At 39.0% G+C, this 24,773-nt stretch overlaps 1 protein-coding gene across 9 annotated transcripts in view; it reads left to right on the forward strand.

Annotated features, from left to right (window-relative positions):
• The first annotated feature begins 907 nt into the window (after positions 1–907).
• SPEF2 (sperm flagellar and cilia associated 2) overlaps positions 908–24,773 on the forward strand; it is a 211,154-nt gene continuing 187,288 nt past the window's right edge. For 2 of the 9 annotated variants that reach the window (XM_017344676.4, XM_089312713.1), the window contains exons 1-2: positions 911–1,172; positions 14,318–14,420. In XM_017344676.4, coding sequence (XP_017200165.3) covers positions 1,115–1,172; positions 14,318–14,420 — 161 coding nt within the window. In that variant the 5' untranslated portion in view covers positions 911–1,114. Of the gene's footprint in view, positions 1,173–14,317; positions 14,421–24,773 lie in introns of all 9 variants that reach the window. The other 7 variants (XM_008262116.5, XM_051853824.3, XM_051853820.3 and 4 more) reach the window with 5 other exon arrangements.

Here is a 24,773-nt window from a genome sequence, read left to right on the forward strand (position 1 = left end):
ATAATATGTACATACTTTTTTTCTATTATGCCATCTAAACTTTCAGGAATTGCTAAGAGAAAAATTTCTAGCACTTAGCAAAGACGTTAAGAAAACCTTTGTTCAAGGCACGGGGTTTTGCAGTGCAGTGAAGTTTTGCCGCGGGTGTGAGATTGTTCTCAATTCTGAATGCAACAAGGAAAACAGGATTCATAGCCAAGGAGCATGGTGGGGCCAGCGCGGGGAACATGACTAGGAGGAAACATACCAGTGAGAAATATTATAGCTAAATTAACTCCACAGGCTAAGACCTGAGGAGAGGTGGAGGGTTAGGAATTTGATCTTACGTCCAGGGTGAGGGATTTTCTTTAAAGGAATCGAGCTCTATTCTTGCCCAAACTGGATCCAGCAAGCCAAGGGCAAGCCCTGGAAAAAGGGGCATCTGATTCAGTTTTGGTCAAGAAGAGAACCTCCGTGAAAAACACGTCAAAATAATTAGGAAGAAAAACTCAACAGAAAATTCATTAAAATTTCACCTCTCAAAACATCAGAAATATCAATTATTTGCATTGTTCAGCCCCAAGGCCAATACAAATTATTGAATGTTTGTAGCATATCTGCCCTATACAAAGTCTAGGAATAAAAAGACAAGATACACCTCTCCCATGCCAAAGTAACCCATCAATAACGCAATTAAAACTGTCAATTTTTCAATCAATGACAAACCTGCAGCCATTCGAACAAGAGCTTCAATAGTATTTCTTAAAGACAGAAAAGTCAAAAACACCAAACCCTCTCCTTCCATCAATACTGCTTCTTGCTGCCTGCGCCTCTAACCTGCGCCCTCTTCCCACACCTGTTCCAGGCTAACTTTCCTAATCCCCTTCCCGCTTACCCCCACACCCTGCGGAGCCTCCTGCGCCTGCGCACGCTCGGGTTGCTCTCGCCAGCAGGGGGCGACCCACGATTTCTGTGCTCCGCCGCGGAGCTTGGCGTCGCTCTTTCCCAGAGCTCCGGCCTGGTTACGCTTCCTTAACAACGGGTTGCCCTTGGCAACCGGAGGACGCGGGCTAGCGGGCTCGTTTCCTGGCCGTGTTCCTAGCACCTGCTTGCTGTCAGAGGCCCCGGCCGAACCATGTCGGAGATCCTGTGCCAGTGGCTCAACCAGGAGTTGAAGGTGTCCCGGACCGTGAGTGAGTGACCACGGCCGAGGGCGAGGTCGGGTCGCGGGGCTTGGGGCTGACGGAAGGTGGTGGGCGACGCGCGAGCTGCACAGGTGGGGCACCTGCGGGTGCATGTGGTGCCCCACCCCGGCCTGGTCTTCCCACGACCTCCCTGCAGCTCACTCCAGCCAGCGCCGGGCCTTGCCCTCTCTGCCGCTCGCGCCTTGCCCTTCATCTCGGGGGACTCAGCCCCTCAGAGAACCTGACCTACTGTGTGGCTCCAAGCAGCCAGCCGTTTAGGGAGAGCTCCCTGGCCGCTATGGAGAGGGCGTTTTGCTGAGGTCTGACCCTGGCATTGCGTCCTCCCGTCGTCCCGTCCTCCCATTGCCAGGTCAGGGAAGGAGGAAACCCCTGGACAAGTCACAATGCCGTTTGTCAGGGTGCTTCCTCCAGCCTAGAGTGGAGCCTGCCATTCTCTGCACACTTAAACTGCCCCGCAGGGGTAGGCGCGTGTGAAACGGGTTAATGTAGACGATAGTGCCCCTTACGCATTTTAAAACTTGAAGCTCAAGGGTTACAAACTTCAGTTATTTCCGGCCGCTGTTTGTTCTTGCCCAAACGTGACCTTGGACATCTATCAGCCTCTATCCTAATCATAAAGTTACCCCTCCAAAGGTTCTAAATCCCACACCCTCAGAGGCACTACTCCATGCAGCTCTTAGGGACAGTAATTTTAGCACAGCAGGCCAGCATCTCAGCCTCTTTTTTGTCTCTTCAGTAGGCGGTTCATTTTTCAGTTGGTACGGTTTTTGTTAGAAAGAAAAAAAAAATGGGTTTTTCTGCACAAACCATTTCAGTGTGTTTTCCCAGAGGGACCCTGGTTCCTGCTCCTAGGTCATCCACAGAAGTTTCTAGGTTAGTTTTATTTGTGTAGGCGGGAAGTTTTTTCAGCAGGGAGATTGCTAACATTTAACATCTCCACTTGGCGTTTGTTAAGCCATTAACTGGAGACTGTTTCTTGGTCCAACTGGCCCTCTGCCACCCCCTATGAGCAGCAACAAATTCTGTCCAAGGGTTTTCTGATTCTCCCATTGTGCCTCTGTTTCTCTCCTAAAATATGACACTCATCTCAGGGCAGCATTTATCATTTCTTGTTCCTCTCTCTGCGTAGGGGCCAAAATGCAGCATCATGTCCTACATTTCTACTCGTTCAGAGGAATAACAGCTATAGATTGCTTAGTTTAATTTGGTTCATTTATTTGTTTGTAAAAAGCACCCATTTGTTCAAGTATCCAGGACTCTATTGCAGATTGAAACACTTTGGGGGAAAAGGTTAATAAAATTAATAAGAAACACAAACTTAGTAGGTGCCATTCTTCTTGTATTCAGTTTGGAGAATTTTGGTCTGAGATGAAAAGGCAGGTTTTGAGTAAGAATTTTAATAACCTAAGCCGTGAGTGGAAAATTCCCATCGTTTGCCTTCCTGAAGTGTAGTCTGCAAGCTGGCAGCCGAGAGGTTCCATCCAGTGCAGTATTCCGCATTCCCTCCACTAGCAATACATCTGCATCTCTTGATCCCAGCTGCTACAGTCCTTGAAGAAACAAATTCCACCTTGTAAAAGACTTTTCAGAAACGCATTCACTGGTGTTTCAAAAGGAACTAGATAGGGTCTATGCAGCCGTGGAAACACACTGCCCGCTGCTAGTGGCTCATTGTTAGATAAGCAGTTCCATGGTGTATGAAGGAAAGCTTTGGATGGTTTGTAGAAATTCTCATAGAGAGACTAAGTGGGTGCAACCTCGGGGTAAAGTTCTTTGTCATTTTCTGGGTCATGGTTGTGTAAGAGCAAGAACTGGAAGGCCAGATTGCCTGGGTTGAAATCTGATCTACCACTTATTAGCTGGTGACCTTGGACAAGTTACGTATCTGAATTTCTTCACACTTAAAGATTGCAGTGATAAGGTTACCTCATCAAAAAAATGTTTATAATAGAACTGGGGGCATAGTAAATACTAAATCTCACATTTTACCCTCTGGCTTATAAAAATAAAAGCAGTATAGAAGGATATTTGGATAAAAATATTTACTGCTTCATGAATTATAGAGGCAAAAAAGAAAAATTGGGAAACAATCAGAATATTCTTCACTATTATAGTATGTAAATAAATGATGTTTTATTCATGCTATTTTTTATTAAAAAGTCTAGAAAGAATGTTAATTGCTAAAACCTTTGACCTAAAGAATATAATAATATAATATAAATAAACTATGTATTTTTGTCTGGTAAAAAGCTAATGTTAGCTTGTTGTGACTGTATAATTATTTTTATACCAAGTATTAAACACACACACAAATATAGATTTTTTTAAGAATTTCTTTTTTTTTATTTATTTGACAGAATTAGACAGTGAGAGAGAGAGAGAGACAGAGAGAAAGGTCTTCCTTCCATTGGTTGGTTCACTCCCCAAATGGCCGCAACGGCTGGTGCTACGCTGATCTGAAGCCAGGAGCCAGGCGCTTCCTCCTGGTCTCCCATGCAGGTGCAGGGGCCCAAGCACTTGGGCCATCCTCCACTGCCCTCCCGGGCCACAGCAGAGAGCTGGAGTGGAAGAGGAACAACTGGAACTAGAATCCGGTGCCCATATGGGATGCCGGCACTGCAAGCAGAGGATTAACCAAGTGAGTCACGGCGCTGGCCCCCAAATATAGATATTTTTTAATGAGCATAGAGAAAAGTGCGGAAAGACATACACTAGACTACTGACATACACATGAACCATCACATTGCACTCTGTATAAGCAAAGAAAAAAGTATGGAAGGATATAAACCAGTGTGTTTACATTGATTACCCTAGGAAAGGGGGGTATTGCTGGCTTTCCTTTATACATTTCTGTTATTTGTCTTGTTGCTTCTATTGCTTTCATAGTTTGGAAGAAAAATTCAATATAGGCTGGTGCCACGGCTCAATAGGCTAATCCTCTTCCTGCAGCACCGGCACCCCGGGTTCTAGTCCCAGTCGGGGCTCCGGATTCTGTCCCAGTTGCCCCTCTTCCAATCCAGCTCTCTGCTGTGGCCCAGGAGTGCAGTGGAGGATGGCCCAAGTCCTTGGGCCCTGCACCGGCGTGGAAGACCAGGGGAATCACCTGGCTCCTGGCTTCGGATCAGCGCAGTGCTATGGCTGCAGCAGCCATTGGAGGGTGAACCAACGGTAAAGGAAGACCTTTCTGTCTCTCTCTCTTTCTCACTGTCCACTCTGCCTGTCAAAAAAAAAAAAAATTCAATATAGCATTAAAATGAAAAAAATCAAGAGATCACACTTCATATAAAATAAGATGAAAAATTAACACTTTTGAAATGTTGAAAGCTAATACCCCAAAAGAGTTATTTTTCTTGAAGCTTATACATAGAAAAAGAAAAGGTACTGCTTACTGAGGGTTTATATATTTATACCATAACTGCACTAAACCCTTTACATAGATTTTCTTGTTCAATCCTGAAAACAATCCTAAGAGTCATTGCTATAGATGTTCAGATGAGTAAGTAAGGCTTAAAGAGCTTGATAATTTGTTCAGGATCACGCAGCTAGTAGGTTGCAGTGCTAGAATATAAAAACATAAAACTAGAACATTTACTTGTGATTTTAGGCATGGTATTGTGTATTGTTATATGTATATAGAGTTTATACTTAGGGGATATGTATATAGGGTTTTCAGTAACTCTCCCAAATGTATTTATTTGGGTTTTGTAAAATAAATATTGTTTAGTTTGAATCCCCAAGAAGTGCAGAAATTCAACTGCCTAGGCATGTTATAACTTCACATGGTATAACCTAATTCCTAGGTAATTGACAAAGGTGGATTTATTAGTGTTTGTTTAGAACTGGCCTGTCCACACAGTACTTGCTGGGGCAAAGAAACAGAATGTTGTGCCAAGTAAGTGCATTTGATGTCTTGATGAGGCTGAATAATGGCTCCTGTTACAGAGGCAGCTGAAGCCACTCAAGTTTTGGATTATTTTGAAAAGTAGATGCTAATTTGAAGAAGGCATATTATATTGAATTTTGTAGTGCCTGGGATACCCTGAATATCTACAGTAGAGAAAATGTATTCCAGTGATTTCAACTGAGGAGAGCCTTCTTGCACCTTGGGAGTCATTGGAGACTTGATTAGTCTCAACATGGGAAGATTCCAGACAATGCAACCAAAGCTAATGATCTTCAATTAGTGATACAAAACTAGATAATTTCTTCTGGAGAGTAGTAGAGTAGTGTGTGTGTATGTGTATGTGTATGTGTATTTATATATATATATATATATATATATAGTGAGTATATATATATATATATATATGAAAAGTCTTGGAATATAAGGAGTAGCTCAACACAGAATTACATCTGAAATTCTAAAAATTATTGTTATGAAAAAAGCAAAGTAAAATACTATTAAAATATTGCTGTATAGTGCTTTTAAAAACTCTTGATTTTTTTCAAGAACAAACATCACCTGTATTTCATAAAATTCTTAAGAACATACCATAAGAGGAAACGACCTTCAGAATGCAACATTCTCCATAAATGAGCCAAATTTTATGTACAATACCAGTACTTCTTTGTAATCATAGATGTAAGAGTCCATATTCTTTAAATTCTAGATGTGACTAATCTAAAATTGTAATTAGTTTAGTATGCATATGTTCATTGTTTCTATACCCATTGACATTATTGTCAACAATAATAAAAAGGAAACTGTTCAGAAAATCACACATTTCTTAGCCTTGGTTTTGTAGTATAAAGTAAGACTAATAGTCTTTAGTCCTCAAGTTTTATATGCAGTAAAATAAAAATAATAATTGCCCTATATTTGAGAGGACATCAAATGAGATTGTAAATGGAAAACATCTGTCACACTGCCCAACATCTATTGGTTGCATAATTAGCATTATTTCAGCATTTTTTTCTTTTTCTCATTTGAAAATATTGCCTTGTATGGGACCTGCCACATAATAGGAACTTAGTGGACTTATTACATGAAATTGTATGCGTGAAGCAAGAGTAAAAGTTGCTTTATGCTGTGCTTCGTAGAATTTTTCATCTTGAGAATGTCACTTTGGATACATTGATCCTCAGCTTTGTCATTTCAGCTCTGTTTTATTATAAGCAGGTTCTTAAGAATTGTTTTCTAATTAAAATTGCATTTTGAAGATTTTATAAGCCAGGGTACTGATTTATCATGGGAAGAGAGAGAGATTAGAATAATGTCTACAGGCAAATGAACATGGTATAACCCCTTGGTGATCCAGTATACTCAACAGAAGATGACATTTATGCATCAGATTGCCTGGTGCCATTCAGAAATTGTATATTAGCTAGAAATTCCTAAAATTAAGCTAATATTTTATGTGTTTTACTTTCTGACCCACACATATCTTATCTAGATTGCAATGATAGATTGGATAAGATTAGAGGCTGTTCCTATCCCTCTCCCCACAGTACTTAGGGAAGCATACTGTTCAATAGTATTTTTTAATATGCTACTACCAAAAGCTCAAACCATGACATTTGTGAATACTTCTATTATTAGATCTTATCACTATTCTGAATGAGGTTAATTATTACAAGCGTAATTCAAGAAAAGAAGTTCATGGAAAAGGGAATAAAAGACACTTTTACTTTACTGAAAACAGTTTTGAAATCCATGTATATTTGCTGCAATGCACAATTTTCATAAACGTTTTGAAGATGCCTTGTACATCCCAAGGTCATTGATTACCTGAAATTTGAAGAATTTAAATAGATATGTTTTTGTGAGTTTTAAGAGCTATTCTACGTTCCTTATTATTGTATGTTTCTAAATGGGTCCCTATCAATAGCCAATCCTGTCATTTTGTATTAAGTATTAGTAGTTATTTTATTTTGAAGAGTGATATTTTCTATGCCTCCATTTCTAGGGACATACTTTATTTGAATCCCTTTATGTGATAACTATACTCTGTTGATTTTGTCTTATATACAGACCTTTTCATAAATATCACATCTTCATTCAAGAGAAGAATGGAAATTTTAGAAATTCTGTTGAATATTTATATATTATATTTATATATAATATTATAATGTATTATGATCTTATCCTAATATATAATGTGTAATTATTTAATTCTGGATGTCAATGAGAATCTTAGATCATACTGTGGTTTGAATGATTCCTCCAAAACATGTAGAAATTTAATTGCCTTCATGATGGTGTTAAGAGCTTGGATGTTTAAGCAGTGATTTAGCCTTGAGAGCACGGCCCTCATGAATGGATGAAGACCATTAGGAAGGGGTTAATTACAAAAGGACTGGGCTCCTGATAGACGAGAAGTTCAGCCCATCCTCTCCTGACTCACACACTGGGTTGCCCTTCCATTTTCTGCCATGGGATGATGCAGCAAGAAAGCTCCTGCCTGATGCCAACACTTGATATTGGACTTTCTAGCCTCCCAATCTGAGAGCAATAAGTTTCATTTCTTATAAGTTACCCACTCTGTGGCATTCTGCTACAGCAACACAAAACAGACCATGACAGGCACCACCATTTATTTTTTCTTTGGCAGATGAGGAACACTAATCACGTATGTTTAGAGTTCTGTTTAGGCTTATACAGTTGGACAATGGCTCGTTAATGGCAGATTTGGGGCTTGCTGCCTTTAGTTCATTTCTCTTTTAATGAGCCATCACTAAGCCATATATTTTCTTATACTTCAATACTTAGGGACATTAGAAAATATATTACATCTATATAAATCAATAGATGCTGGTATTTTCTGTCTAGCATTGTAGTGTTTTTCTTGATTAGAACTTGGCTTCCCTTGACTAGAAATTGATGGAATAAATCTCCCAGCAGAAAGCCATTGTGTAAATCAAAACCAAAGAATTAAGATGTGAAGGTTCACGCGAAGAATCACAATCTGCATTTTCACAATTAAAGATTATAATATAGCAATTGAAATTTAATGTTTAGTTAGTACATCTTAAGAATCATGACAGAGCTTTCAATGGAGAAAACTGTAAATGTTGACCATCCTCTGTTCATAGATCAAAGGACAACAATTGCAATGTTCCTTATCCAGAGACCACAGGACCTGCCCATAGCTGAACAGAGTTGTGTATTGAGTTGCTGCAACAAGACAGACACCATATCTTGGGGACTGTGGGACACCTCATTAAGAGAGTATGGAGAGGATCTGGGTTTGTGTTAGATGGTGGAGGCCCCAGGGAGCCATACTTTGCTCCGAATAGACTCCTGTTAGGAAGCATGGGCAAAGTATCTTAATAAATCGTATCTGTACTGGGGAAAATAAAGCAAGGCTAATAAATCTGATTGGTAAAAAATAAAACAGTAGCAGTCACTCATTTTAGCCAGAGTAAGGGGATATTCAGTCATTTCTGTGCTTCGGACAATATTCTTGTTTTTGTGTGAGCTCAGACATGATTTCAGAGGGATTTGTTTCTGTCCTGATTCATCAGGGTCACAGAGTAGCCTTGTCTGATGTTGTTGTGCTGTGAAATTGATTATGTTCATCAGAAGAATGCCAAGGCCTGGCTGTAAGTGCCTGGTCAGCTCCTGGGAACACCATGGCCTTGTAGGTCTAGGCCAGTTCCAAGCTACCAGCCACGCTTTTCTCTCTTTCAAATGAGAGTGAATCTACTTGACTTTTAACTGTAGTTGGCAATGCAGGCCAGGTCTTTGCTCCTCTAGCAAAGGAGGGCCAAGGCCACTGGAACATAGAATGGCAAGGGTAATATACGCTTAGTTACCAACTGCAAATCCAAAAGTCTCTGAAATCTAAAAATCTGTCCTTTGTTCATCTGGCAGTAAAGCTTGACCAGAACTTCCTTGGAGCTGCCTAGATTTTATTTACCTAATGAATGTAGACATTGAAAAACTTTATCGAAGAAAACAATTGTGTTTGATTACCAGCTCTCACCCTTACTGCCAGGGGTATTATATCCTGCCTGGTCCTAAGTTGTGCCTATCTACGTATTTAAAGACAATCCAAATATTGGTTTCTGAAGACTGAATTAGCTTTGAAACAAGGATGTTTGTACTGTAGTCACCGAGGAACTGTTACTGAGTTCACAACTTGTAGAATGAATAGAACCTGTTTTCATAAATTAGAAGATGGTAGTACTAGCAGTAAAAGTCATTGCTGGGCATGGAGTACAGACCAGGCATCGTGCTAAGCACTTTACCTGGAATATCTCATTTAACCCTCAAGCAAACATCACTCTTTTTTGTTTACAGAGAACTCTGTCTGTATAGTTGTCCAGGGGCAAGTGGCTTGTAAATCAACAAGCAGAGGACCTTTCTCTGGAGCCTGTGCTGTGCTCATTTCCATCTTGGAATGCGGATGGCTTTGTATGTTTTCTCCAGCTGGCCGGCACAAGACCATTTTACCTGCTGTCTCGGCCTAACACAGATGGATTACAGGTGCTCGCTCACACAAAAGATTTTAGCAAAACAAAACTTTAGTAATAGAGACCAGACAAGTGGTTTGCAATATTGGAGGCAGAGTTGTGTTGTGGCTGAATAACCTCAATCCCAAATGTCAATCATTTTGGACTCATGGTGAAGATTGTCACTGGGTTCCCGTGGTCATCTGCCCTTCATAGTCATTCATAGCTCATTGTCCTGCAGTCAGCTTACCACTTCTTCCCCGTAGGAAATTTCAGTTGTAAGTGCAAATTAACTTACAGGGACAGCCTGTCATGCTGTCCCAGTATTCAGTGGTGGTTAGTGGAAAGAAAAGCGTGCTAATGCGTATCCTTGCAGCTAGCATCTGGGTCAAATTTGGCCTGATGGGGAAATACTTTGCTACAGGAATTGGAGACACTTTAGTCAGCCTCTGGAATGTGGATGTTTGTGTGTGTCTGGTCCTCTTCCAGGCTGGGTTGGCCTGTGAGGACCCTCAGTTTTATCCATGATGGAGAAACGCTGGTGACAGCATGGGAAGATCATTTTATTGACATTGCTGCAGCAGAGATAGGAAAGAATGTATGGGAGGTGTAATGTGACTCCCCAACATTCACTGTAGCCTGGCACCCCAAAAGGCCCCTGCTGGGCTTTGCCTGGGAAGACAAAGATGACAAATGTGACAGCAGCTGGGAAGCTGGACCTGAGAAACTGTGGGCTCCCCAGTGGTTTCTGAGGTGAGGCCCCAGCAGAGGGCTGCCTTTGTGTGGTTTGGTCTGTCCTCATGGAGTTGGCAGGCACCTTAAATATTTGTAAATGGGCGTAAATTGTAAAACATCTTCTGCAGTGCCCTTCCTGTGGTGTGTGTGTTCTCTGTTTCCATTCTTCCCCCAGGATCCCGAGCTATGGGGACTCTGCGGGCTGGGAAGTGGCCCAGTGTGCCTTGTCCTCTCAGGACCTCCCGTCTCCCCCACCTTCGGGTGCACTTTGGGAAGCTGGATTTCTCAGACAGTACCTAGTGTGGAGAGAGGCGTTAGGAAGGGTGGGATAGGGATGGGAGGTTTTTAATAATTAAGAAACATTTGTTGCAATTTTGAGAACTGAGCATTTAATAAGACTTTTTAAATATAGGGGAAAAATCATGATAAATCGGGGAGGAGAGGAATGTAAGCTTTTCATTTCTTTCTCACTATTTCTGCTCCTCACCTTCTTCTCTCTCTTTGGCTTCCTATGTGTCTCTTCATTTTATACCTTTTAATATCCATATTACTAGCATAAACACCTTTTCTTTCCTTGTCTCATTTCCTTCTTGTGTTCTTTCCTTTTCTTCTCTTTTTATATTTTTCTGCAAATGTGCCCTTCACTGCATTTGTCATTTGTTAGATCTCTCATTGTTTTCTTTTCTGCTGATGTAGCACAGTCTGAAGTGTTCTTTGCATAAAAAGCTGCAGATGTTTTTGTGTTGCTTATTTGTTGTAAACTATCTTGAAATGAAAAACATCAGTGTTTATTGTTCTGTCCTTCTTTGACCTTTCATCCCTTAGCCACATCTATTTTATCTATATCAGAATTTCCTTAATAACATATCATGCCATTTCAAAGGAAATGGGTTATGATTTTATGTCTCTAGTGACTTTTTTATAGCAAATAGTTTGCTACAAAAGATTTGTTTGCTACATTGAGGGTGACAGAATAAGATTCAGTTATTCCTGAGTTATTCATGGGCTATATTTCAGTCATGTCAACAGGAACAACAGGCATAGCACAAACTACGGAGAGAGGCAGGGAGGGGATGGGATTGAAGGAAGGGGATTTAACAACAGCTCCTGAACAGGAAGCATTTAGCCAAAATGTGGGCCAAAAAACCTGATAGTCCAGGACCAGAAGGAATACACTCATAAGCTGACAATGGCTATACATCAAATGGCTCTTTAGGAAATGAAGAATAACAGGGTTGGGCTGGGGAAGAGAGAAGAGCTAAAAGAAAAGAACAACAGGCAGACAATCTGGAAGGTATGGACAGGGTAGCTCACATTATACTCTGAGGGCAGTGGTAACAGCCAGACCAGGGCACAGCATTGGTGACAAGCTCTGAGGGGCTTCAAGGAAATGAGAAAGCAACCGTGGGGAGGTGATGGCACAATCTCCCTTGGACAGTGGAAGGAGCTGTTTGGAATTCAGTTGCTTCAAAGACTTCTAGCGTATGAAACCAGAAGATACTTGCTGAATAACAGATGACATGCATGTAAGATCAAGCCAATGGCACCACAAGGCACTATGACCTTCCAGTAGTGCGATTTGAAGTCAGGACAGGTCAGAGCCTTGGTTATGAAGCAAAACGTTAACGTGTGCTGCAAGGTGTTTCCAGGCAGTCACGGAGCTGGCTGAGACACAGAGCTAGTGTACAGAAAGAATAATACGTCCGTAGACTGACAGTGCAATCTGAATTCTTTTGCTGGAAGCTTCAGGAGGTATTTAATTCATGTTCCCTATTTTTATATTCTTAAATTAACATTGGTGTTTCAAATTAAGACACAGCTTTAGAAGGTTAGATATGACTGATAAGGAAGGACATCAAACCACCAACTCTAAAAGAATGTTTTGTGGTTTTAGAGTGAGACATTCTGCCTGAGTAGTTTTTATGTGTTGATAAAACTGGTCTGTTGTAGGAAAAGTAAATCCACTGTAGGCGTCAGAGTCTAGACTTAAGAATAAACACAGTATATCTCTTCTCCCTTGAACTATGGCTGAACGCAAGTTTAAGTGACTGAAAGTTTGCCTTTTCCTGAATCTTATGAACTTTTATGTATATTCTTATTTCTAAAGTGGTTCATGGGCAAAAGCATTTTTTTTCTTCTGAAAGTTTCCTACTCTATGATTTTCCCTTGTAAATCAAGGATCATATAAACATGCTCAAAAGGTCCTAATAGTAGACAGTTTGGAAGCTCACCCTAAGGAAACAGAATCCATGAGAATAGTTTGTCTTTTCAAACTTCTTTTATCATTGTATTGATTCAACCTAAGAATTGGGGTATTGTTGAGAGGAGAAAGTGTTTTGATAACAGTTATTAGGAGTCTTGACAATAATTGTGGTCAGTGTCAGATATGTAAAACAGCCTTATTCTTACAACATGTGGTAGCATGTTGATAACTTCGAAGTAGGGCTCCCTGCTCAGTGCCCTTTATGGAGCAACTCACTTCACCCCCCTGCAACCATACAACCAATGATCAGTCCTATAGTTAGCTACCTCATTATTAGTCAAATAGCAGATAAAGTGGAATAATCTGATGTAACTGAGTTTTTTTTTTTTTTTTTTTGACAGGCAGAGTGGACAGTGAGAGAGAGAGACAGAGAGAGAAAGGTCTTCCTTTTGCCGTTGGTTCACCCTCCAATGGCCGCCGCTGCAGCCGGCGCACCGCGCTGATCCGATGGCAGGAGCCAGGATCCAGGTGCTTTTTCCTGGTCTCCCATGGGGTGCAGGGCCCAAGCACCTGGGCCATCCTCCACTGCACTCCCTGGCCATAGCAGAGAGCTGGCCTGGAAGAGGGGCAACCGGGACAGAATCCGGCGCCCCGACCGGGACTAGAACCCGGTGTGCCGGCGCCGCAAGGTGGAGGATTAGCCTATTGAGCCACGGCGCCGGCCTTGTAACTGAGTTTTTGATACTGCATTCACTTGTAGTATTTTGATAGATGATGGCCAAAATATCCCAATGGAAGCCTATTGAAGATTTATGAAGGATTTTGAAATCATCACAGAGATAATGGCTTAATCTCTGATAATATAATTTGTTTTTACTTTCAAGTTTGTATACTGTCCTTAAATAGCAAGGAGCTCCAAATCATTTGCTTCATAGGGAAAATACAATGACCCCAAATGAAGGATATTTTTATGGAAAGTAAATGCAATTGATCACTTAGTTTTTCTGCATTTATTAATCATGTGCATATGATGGGTGGCAGGCATGAAACCCAGCAATTCTCATATATGCCTGAAATACTGAAAATGGTTCTCCAAGATAAGATAGACGCATGATGGTCTCTGTTCTGGAGATGAGGAGACAACCTCAGGCAGGTGAGGCAGCTTGTCTGAGGTCATATACCTTGTAAGTGGTGCAGAAATATTCAGATACAGATGGCTCAGGCTCTAAAGCCAGTTTTCATCTGAGGTGTCTCCATTGTGTGTGACAACAACTGGATCATGTGTCCCCTGTGAACCATGGGGAAAAAGCCTGATTAACTCAGTAGGCTTTATCTAATAAAGAAATGATTTTTCTAAAAGTCCCTTTGACTTAGAGGTTAAAATCAAACCTTTATTTTAAAAAAAAACTAGATTGTACCTGACTTGGCCAGAATAAGCCATCATCATAAATTATATGGATAGCTGAATATTAGTGTCATTTTATAAAATATCTGCGCTTAAACCTAAGGTTATTTATAGATTTTTTGTTTGTGTTTTGTTTAATTTTAATCATAAAGTTATCTTTCCTTTTAAAATATGTTGTCATCAATCATTGATTTATATTTATTTGAGGATCTTTATTAGATAACTGTTATTTAACTGTTAAACTCTGGTTATTAAAAGATGCTTTTAAAACTGTATTCATGGCATTTTGAGTTCAAGTTGAATTTTGAAGTTTTGACTCTGTGCATAATGAGAATATATTAGCTCTATTTGCAGTGTTCTACTCACATTTTAAATTCTCAATGTTTTAAAATTCAGGCCCCAAGTCATTTGCAAAGGCATTTTCCACTGGCTATCTAATTGGAGAAGTTCTGCACAAGTTTGAACTCCAGGGTGACTTCTCAGAATTTTCAGAAAGCAGGTTAGTGAGATTATTCCTTACTTTAAGAAAAATATATTTCCTCTGACATTTGAAAACTCCGAAGTTAAGTTTAAAGAATCACCGATCGTAAGATCTTCACCAAAGCTAAGCTAGCCAAACTGACTATTGTTATAGAAATTCTTGTTTCTTCTCATACACATTCCTTATTGTCCTGGCAGCACAAAGGAGAGAAAATGGTATAGTCAAATTTCATCTCCAGAGAGAAATCATTTTAATAGCTTCCATATTTCCTTGATCTTAGGCCACATTACTTCCTATTTTGTTAATTGAGTCTTCCTTTAAAAAAAAAAGTGAAGCATATAGTGTCCTAGTATTATTCTTTCTATAGTAAAAATATGAAACTAATACTTTTTGCTTTAGCAGCTCTTCTGAGATAGAATTCATGTACACTAATTTGCCCTTTTAGTCCATAGAATTCAGTTGTTTTTAATATGTTCACAACCATCACTATTAACCACCAAGGCCTTGCAACCCACTAATCTAATTTTTGTCTCTAAGAATTTGTTCTACACCTTTCATTTCAGTGGGATTATACAATGTGCAAAGTTTTGTAACTGCCTTCTTTCATTTAGGGTAATGTTTTCACGGCTATGGACTGCTTCATTCCTATTTACTTGCTTAATAATTTCAATAATGTGGCTTACAATATCATATTGTGTTTACTCATCAGTTTGTAGATATTTGAGTCATTTCTACTTTTTGGCTGTTAGGAACAATATGGAATGAATACAGTGCTTTAGCATGGATATGTTTTCATTCCTGTTGGGCATATACCAAGGAGTGGAATTGCTGGGTTATATGATTTATGTTTACATTTCAAAAAATACCTATACAAGTTTTTAAGTGCTTGAATTATTCTAATTCGTATGAGTAGTGTATGAGGGATTCAGCTTCTCCACCTCTTCAACAGCCCTTGTTACTGGCTCATTTTTATTATAGCCATTTTATGGAGGTGAAATGATATCTCATTGTGATTTTTATGAATTTTTCTAATTATTAATGATTTTGATCATATTTTTATTTGCTTACTAGTCATTTACACAGTTTTATTGTTGAAATGTCTACTCAAATCCTTTGTCTATGTTTATTTTTCTGTTGAGTTGTAGATGTTACTTATATATTCTGGAGGAAAATCCCTTGTTAGATGACTTGGAAATACTTTTTTCCATTATGTGGGCTGTCTTTTTAGTTTCTTAATGATGTTCCTTGAGAGCTTATAGGAAAACTGATTAATTTAAACTGACCTAATTTTCTTTTATTGCTTATACGTTGGTGTTAAATCTATACACACCAAAACCTTTTCATTTCTATAAAATCTGTAGTGATATCCATTCTTTTCATATATAATTTTAGTAAGTTGAGTCTTCTTTCATTTTTGGTTTTGCAAATTTTGTTAAACTTTTCAAAGATCAATTTTTTGGCTTCATTGAATTTATTTTCCACTTATTACTGCTCTTGTAAATATTTTTGGTTTTCTATTCATTTGGAGGGTTTTGCTTTCGTAGTTTCTTCATGTAGATGGGCAGCCTTATGATTTGAGATTTTCATTATTGTTGTTCGCATTGGTAACTTAAGTTTCTGTCTTAAGAACTGCTTTACTGTATCCCATACGTTTGATATGTTATTTCCATCCTTATCCATTTCAAATAGTATTCTAACTTAAATTGTGATTGTTTTCTTTGAGACATTGTTATTCAGGAGTTTAATTTCCAGATATTTGTGAATTTTCCAAATTAGATTACTTACTGCTTTCTAATTGAATTATATTGTGATTGGTGAACATGGTATTTATCTTTTAAATCTCTTTAAACCTATCTAAACCTTTTGATGGTCTAACAAGTAGTGTTTTTTAAAAATGTTCCATTTGTGCTTGAAGTGAATGAGTATTCTGTTGTTCAATAGAATGTTCTTTAGACATCTGTAAAGCTTAGTTGATTTATAGTGTTAAATCTTGTATTTCCTTGTCTAGAAGCTATATCCATTATTGAAAGTGGAGTATCAAAGTCTCTAATGTTGCTTAATCGGCTATTTCTCCCTCTAATTCTTTCAGTTTTTGGTTCTGTGGTTTTTGTATTAGATTTTATGCTTTGCAGTTATGTTTTCCTTAGGGATTAATCCTTCTGGCAATATAAAGCATTGCTGTTGTTATCTAATAATATTTTTCTTAAAGTCAATTTTGTCTGATATTTCTGATTCTCTTTTTGTTTAGTATTTACATATATATTTTTCCATCCTTTTAGCTTGTATCTTTGAATCTAAAGTATATTCTCTTACAGACAGAATGTAATTTGTTCATCTATCTATTCTGCCAACAATTTTCTTATAATTGTAGTTACAAAATCCATTTATGTTAATGTAATTAGGGGATGAAAGGATTAAGTCTGCCATCTTGATATTTGTTTTTTTAGATTTTTTAAATTTTTTTTAACTTTTATTTAATGAATATAAATTTCCAAAGTACAGCTTATGGATTACAATGGCTTCCCCCCCATAACGTCCCTCCCACCTGCAACCTTCCCCTTTCCCACTCCCTCTCCCCTTCCATTCACATCATGATTCATTTTCGATTCTCTTTATATACAGAAGATCAGTTTAGCATACATTAAGTAAAGATTTCAACAGTTTGCTCCCACACAGAAACATAAAGTGAAAAATACTGTTTGAGTACTAATTATAGCATTAAATCTCAATGTACAGCACACTAAGGACAAAGATCCTACATGAGGAGTAAGTGCACAGTGACTCCTGTTGTTGACTTAACAAATTGACACTCTTGTTTATGGCATCAGTATCACCCTAGGCTCTTGTCATGAGCTGCCAAGGCTATGGAAGCCCTCTGAGTTCACCAACTCTGATCATATTTAGACAAGGCCATGGTCAAAGAGGAAGTTCTCTCCTCCCTTCAGAGAAAGGTACCTCCTTCTTTGATGACCTGTTCTTTCTACTGGGATCTCACTCGCGGAGATCTTCCATTTAGGTCCCCCCCCCCCCCAGAGTGTCTTGGCTTTCCATGCCTGAAATACTCTCATGGGCATTTTAGCCGGATCCGCATGCCTTAAGGGCTGATTCTGAGGCCAGAGTGCTGTTTAGGACATCTGCCATTCTATGGGTTTGCTGTGTATCTCACTTCCCATGTTGGATCGTTCTCTCCCTTTTTGATTCTATCAGCTAGTATTTGCAGACACTATTCTTGTTTATGTGATCCCTTTGGTTCTTAGTCCTATCATTATGATCAATTGTGAACAGAAATTGATCACTGGGAATAGTGAGATAGCATTGGTACATGCCACCTTGATGGGATTGAATTGGAATCCCCTATTATGTTTCTAACTCTACCGTTTGAGGTAAGTCAGCTTGAGCATGTCCCGAATTGCATATCTCTTCCCTCTCTTATTCCCACTCTTATATTTAACAGTGATCACTTTTCAGTTAAGTTTCAGCACTTAAGAATAATTGTGTATTGATTACAGTATTCAACCAAAAGTATTAAGTAGAACAAACAAAAAAAATACTAAGAGGGATAACATATTAAGTTGCTCATCAACAGTCAGGGTGAGGGCTGATCAAGTCACCGTTTCTCCTAGTGTTCATTTCACTTTAACAGGTTTCCTTTTTAGTTGTCACCGATCAGGGAGAACAAGTGGTATTTGTCCCTTTGGGACTGGCTTATTTCACTCAGCATGATGTTTTGAGGAATTAAAAATTTTAGTCAATTTTTAGTGTCACATAGAATGTTGTCTTTTTGGGAAGAAGTGTGATATTATGACTAAGAAGGTGACTGAATTTGAATCTCAGTTCCACCAAGTGGCCTTTGGCCAATTTTTCTGAGCCTTGGTTTTCTCTTCTGTAGAACAGAAATACTATTATCTACCTGATTAATTTGTGGATAGCAATAAATGACGTGTCTTTAAAGCATTTGGAGCTGCTCCTGACCCGTAGCCATCTGCAAATATCTGGTCCTTCTTTCTCCCCCTCCCTTGAGCTGTATACAGTTCTCCATGTGTTTTAGTCCAATAGGGATAAAAGGAAATGGTTTAGGTTGGATGATGTGCAAACAACAGCAGTTTCTTACTCATAGTCTAGAAGTCGATGAACATGGTGCCAGCAGTCTGTGTTTGGAAGGGGCCTACTTTCTGCTTCACAGATGGTACGCGCTAGCTGTGTGCTCACGTGGTAGTAGGGAGAGGTCTCTCTCTGGTCTCTCTTCCCCCAGAAGATATCAGAACCACCTCTTCTGTGATGCTGTGTCAAAAGTAGGCTTAACACATACTGAACCTTCATGATGTGTGAGGGCCTGGTATTGTGCAATGGATTAAACTGCCTTTATTTTTTTCCCCAGAAACATTTTATTGAAGACATACAAACTTCATGCATTTCATAAGTGATACTTTAGGAACATTATGATTCTTTCCACCCTATGCATCCTCCCACTTTCATACCCACCATTCTTCCTCCTCCTTCTCCTATTCCCTCTCCTATTCCCATTCTTATTTTTAACAAGCACCTACTTTCTTTTTTATTTATTTATTTATTTTGACAGGTAGAGTTACAGACAGTGAGAGAGAGAGACAGAGAGAAAGGTCTTCCTTTTTCCGTTGGTTCACTCCCCAAATGGCCGCCATGGCTGGCGCTGTGCCGATCCAAAGCCAGGAGCCAAATGATTCTTCCTGGTTTCCCATGCGGGTGCAGGGGCCCAAGCACTTGGGCCATCCTTCACTGCCCTCCCTGGCTACATCAGAGAGCCAGAGTGGAAGAGGAGAAACTGAGACTAGAACCCAGCGCCCATATGGGATGCCGGTGCCGAAGGCGGAGGATTAACCAAGTGAGCCACAGCGCTGGCCCCCAAAGACCTACTTTCAATGAACTTTATACATATAAGATTAACTCTTTACTGAGTAAAAAGTTCAACAAATAGTATGAAAAAAAAAAAAAAAAAAAAACCCTGTTTCCTCAACAGTTGAGACGAGGGCTGTTCAAAGTCATTACATTTCAAAGCCAATTTCACCTCTAAAGATTACTTATTAGGTGCTCTATTAGTTACTGCAGATCAGGAAGAACATACGGTATTTGCCATTTATGACTGGCTTATTTCACTCAGTATAATGGTTCCCAGTTGCATCCATTTTGTTGCAAATGGCAGGATTTTACATTTTTTTTTTTTTTGACAGGCAGAGTTAGACAGTGAGAGAGAGAGAGAGAGAGAGAGGGAGAGAGAGAGAAAGGTCTTCCCTCCATTGGTTCACCCCCCAAATGGTCACTACAGCCAGCGCTTTGCACTGATCCGAAGCCAGGAGCCAGGTGCTTCCTCCTGGTCTCCCATGCGAGTGCAGGGCCCAAGCACTTGGGCCTTCCTCCACTGCAGTCCTGGGCCACAGCAGAGAGCTGGACTGGAAGAGGAGCAACCGGGACTAGAACCTGGGGTTCCGGCACCACAGGCAGAGGATTAGCCAAGTAAGCCATGGCGCCAGCCTGGATTTTACTTTTTAACCACAGTGTAGTATATTCCATAATTTCTACCCATTCTTCTGTTGATGGACATTTGGGTTGATTCCAGTCTTAGCTATTGTGAATTGGGCTGCAATAAACATGGGGGTACAGATAACTATTTCATATGCTGATTTCATTTCCATTGGGTAAATTCCCAGACATAAAATGGCTGGGTTATATAGTATACTGGTCTATATTCAAATTTCTCAGGTATCTCCATACTATCTTTCACAATGGCTGTACCAGTTTACATTCCCACCAACGGTAGATTAGGGTATCTTCTTCCCCCACATCCTTGCCAGCATTTGTTGTTTGTTGATTTCTATATGAAAGCTATTCTAACAGGGGAGGGGGTGAAGTGAAACCTCATTGAGGTTTTGATTTGCATTTCCCTGATGGCTAGTGATCCTGAGCATTTTTTCATGTGTCTGCTGACCACTTGGATTTCCATTATCGAAAAATACCTGTTTCAGTCCGTTGCCCATTTCTTAACCGAGTTGGTTATTTTGTTGTTGTTGAGTTTCTTGAGTTCCCTATATATTCTGAATATTATTTCTTTATCAGTTTCATAGTTTGTAAATAATTTCTCCCACTTTGTTGGTTACCTCTTCACTTTGCAGTAAAGAAGCTTTTGCAGTACAGAAGCTTCTCAGTTTGATGCAATCCCATTTGTCAAGTTTGGCTTTGATTGCCTGTGCCCCTGGGGTCTTTTCCAAGAACTCTTTGCTTAGGCCAATGTCTTGCAGAGCTTCTCCAATGTTTTCTAATAATTTGATCTTATCAGTCATAGATTTAGGTCTTTGATCTCTTTTGAGAGGATTTTTGTGTAAAATGTAAGGTAGTCTTGCTTCATACTTGCGCATGTGGAGATCCAGTTTTCTTAGTACCATGTGTTGAAGAGACTGTCCTTGCTCCAGGAATTCATTTTAGGTCCTTTGTCAAAGGTAAGTTGGTTGTGGATAAGTGGGTTGATTTCTAGCATTTCCATTGTGTTCCAATGATCTGTTCATCTGTTTTTGTACCAATAATAGACTGTTTTGATTATAATTGCCCTGTACTATATCTTAAAATCTGGTACTGTGATGGTTCCAGCTTTGTTTTTGTTGAATAAATGGCTTAACTATTCAGGGTCTGCTGTGTTTCCATATGAATTTTGGCATCATTTTTTCTTTTTTAAAAGAATTTTATTTATTTATCTTAGAGGTAGAGTTACAGACAGTGAGAAGAAGAGACAGAGAGAAAGGTCTTCCTTCTGCTGGTTCACTCCCCAAATGGCCTCAACGGCCGGAGCTGTGCTGATCCAAAGCCAGGAGCCAGGCACTTCCTCCTGGTCTCCCACGTGGTTGCAGGGGCGCAAGCACTTGGGCCATCTTCTACTGCTTTCCCAGGCCAAAGCAGAGAGCTGGATTGGAAGAGGAGCAGCCAGGCCTAGAACCAGCACCTATATGGGATGCCTGCACTGTAGGTGGAGGATTAATCTACTACACCACGGTGCCCGCCCCCATTTTTTCTAGATCTTAGAAGAAAGTTGTTGGTATTTTGATTGGGATCTATAAATTGCTTTTGATAGTATGGACATTTTGATGCTATTGATTCTTCCAGTCCATGAACATGGAAGATTTTTCCATTTTTCATGTTTTGTTCTATTCCTTTCTTTAATGTTTTGTAGTTCTCACCATATAGAACTTTGACATCCTTGGTTAAACTTATTCCAAGGTATTTGATTTTTTTGTAGCTATGGTTAATGGGGTTGATCTTAGAAGTTCTTTCTCAGTCATGACATTGTGTATACAAAGGCTGTTGTTTTTTGTGTTGACTTTATATCCTTTCACTTTACCAACTCTTCTATGTTTTCCGATAGTATCCTACTGGATCTTTTGGATCCCCTAAATATAGAATCAGGTCATCTGCAAATAGAAATAGTTTGACTTCTTCCTTCCCGATTAATATTGCTTTGATTTCTTTTTCTTGCCTAATGGCTCTGGCTAAAACTTTCAGGACTATATTGAATAGCAGTGGTGAGAATGGGCATCCTTGTCTGGTTTTCAATCTCAGTGGGAATGCTTCTAACTTTTCCCCATTCAATAGGACACTTGCTGTGGATTTGCCAAAAATTGCCTTGATTGTATTGAGGAATGTTCTTTCTATACCCCAATTTGCTTAAAGTTTTCATCATGATGGATATTGAATTTTATCAAATGCTTTCTCTCCATCTATTGAGATAATCATATGGTTTTGTTCTTCAACTTGTTAATGTGGTGTATCACACTGATTGATTTGTGAATGCTGAACCATCTCTGCATACCAGGGATAAATCTCATTGGTCCAGTTGAATGTTCCTTCTGATGTATTTTTTGGATTTGATTGGCTAGTATTTTGTTGAGAATTTTTGCATCTGTTTTTATCAGGGAAATTGATCTGTAGTTCTCTTTCTCTGTTGTATCTTTTTAAGTTTTAGAGATTAAGGTGATCCTGGCTTCATAAAAGGAGTTTGATAAGATTCCCTCTGTTTCAGTGGTTTTGAATAGCTTGAGAAAAATTGGAGTTAGTTCTGCTTTGAAAGTCAGGTAGAATTCAGCAATGAAGCCGTCCAGTCCTGGACTTTGGTTATTGGTTTCTTTAGGTTTTCTGTGTCTTCATGCATCAATTTAGGTAGGTTGTATGTGTTCAGGAATCTATCCATTTCTTCTGTGTTTCCCAATTAGTTGGCACAGAGCTCTTTGTAGTAATTTCTAATGATTATTTTATTTATGTGGTATCTATGCACAGAGCTCTTTGTAGTAATTTCTAATGATTATTTTATTTATGTGGTATCTATGCACAGAGCTCTTTGTAGTAATTTCTAATGATTATTTTATTTATGTGGTATCTATTGTTCCATTTTCTTTTTCATCTCTAATTTTAATTTTATTGATTTGGGTCTTTTCCTATTTTTTGATTAATTGAGCCAATAGTATGTCAATCTTGCTTATTATTTTTCAAAAAATAGCTTTTCATTTCACTGATATTTTGTATGTTTTGGTTCAATTTTGTTTATTTCTTCTCTAATTTTAAGTATTTATTTTCTCCTATTAATTTTGTATTTGATTTGCTATTATTTTTCTAGGTCCTTGAGATGTATTGATAGTCACTTGTTTGGTGCCTTTCCAATTTCTTGATGTAGGAATTATTGCTATAAACTTTCCTCTTAACACTGCTTTGCTGTATCACATAAGTTTTGATATATTCTATTGTCGTCTTCATTGTTTCCAGAAATTATTTTTACTTCTTTTTTGATTTCTTCTGTGACCCACTGTTCATTCAGAAGCATGTTGTTCAGACTCCATGTGTTTGTATATGTTCTAGAGATTCTTGTGTTGTTGATTTCCAGCTTCTTTCCATTGTGGTCCAAGAAGATGCATGGTATGACTTCAGTTTTTTTTAAATTTTGAAACTTGCTCTATGGCCTAGCACGTGGTATATCCTAGAGAAAACTCCATGCACTGCTGAGAAGAATGTGTATTCTGCAACTGTAGGATGAAAAGTTCTGTAGATATCTGTTAGGTCCATTTGGTCTAGAGTGTCAAACAACTGGTGTTTCCTTGCTGATTTTATGTCTGGTTGAACTATTGTATTGGAGTCCATGTCTCCCTTTAGATCCCTTAACACTTTTTTAAATAGCCAGTTGCCCTGTAATTAGGTGCATTTATTATAGTCACATCCTTCTGTTGAATTGATCCCTTCATCAGTACATATTTCCTTCTTTGTCTCTTTTAATAGTTTTTTGTTAAAGTCTATTTTGTCTGATATTAGGATGGGTGCACCAGCTCATTTTTTGGTTTATCTTACCATGGAATATCTTTTCCCATCCTTTCACTTTCAGTCTACATGTATATTTGTTAGTGAGATGTGTTTCTTGTAGGCAGCAAATAGATTAGTCTTGTTTTTCAATCCATTCAGCCAGTCTGTATCTTTTAACTGGAGTTTGAGGTCATTTACATTCAATTGATTATTGATACTTAAGGACTTGGCCCTGCCATTTTTCCATAAATATTCATATTGTTTACTTTGGATTGCCTTTGTACTTTTTTTTAGTAAAATTTGCATTTATTGAATTTTTTAAACTTTTATTTAGTAAATATAATTTTCCAAAGTACAGTTTATGGATTACAATGGCTTTTTCCCCCCATAACTTCCCTCCCACCCGCAACCCTCCCATCTCCCACTCCCTCTCCCATTCCATTCACATCAAGATTCATTTTCAATTCTCTTTATATACAGAAGATCAATTTAGTATATATTAAGTGAAGATTTCAACAGTTTGCACCCACACAGAACATAAAGTGTAAAATACTGTTTGAGTACTAGTTATAGCATTAATTCACATCGGACAACACATTAAGGACAGAGATCCCACATAAGGAGTAAGTACACAGTGACTCCTGTTGTTGACTTAACAATTTGACACTCTTGTTTATGGCATCAGAAATCTCCCTAGGCTCTAGTCATGAGTTTCCAAGGCTATGGAAGCATCTTGAGTTCGCTGACTTCGATTTTATTTAGACAAGGTCATACTCAAAGTGGAAGTTCTCTCCTCCCTTCAGAGAAAGGTACCTCCTTCTTTGATGACCCGTTCTTTCTACTGGGATCTCACTTGCAGAGATCTTTCATTTAGGTCCTTTTTTTTTTTTTTCCAGAGTGTCTTGGCTTTCCATGCCTAAAATACTCTGATGGGCTCTTCAGCAAGATCTGCATGCCTTAAGGGCTAATTCTGAGGCTACAGTGCTGTTTAGGACATCTGCCATTCTACGAGTCTTCTGTGTATCCCACTTCCCATGTTGGATCGTTCTCTCCCTTTCTGATTCT

Source organism: Oryctolagus cuniculus, chromosome 14, assembly GCF_051225735.1.
Source record: "Oryctolagus cuniculus isolate XC-2025 breed Fujian yellow rabbit chromosome 14, ASM5122573v1, whole genome shotgun sequence".
Taxonomy (NCBI): domain Eukaryota; kingdom Metazoa; phylum Chordata; class Mammalia; order Lagomorpha; family Leporidae; genus Oryctolagus; species Oryctolagus cuniculus.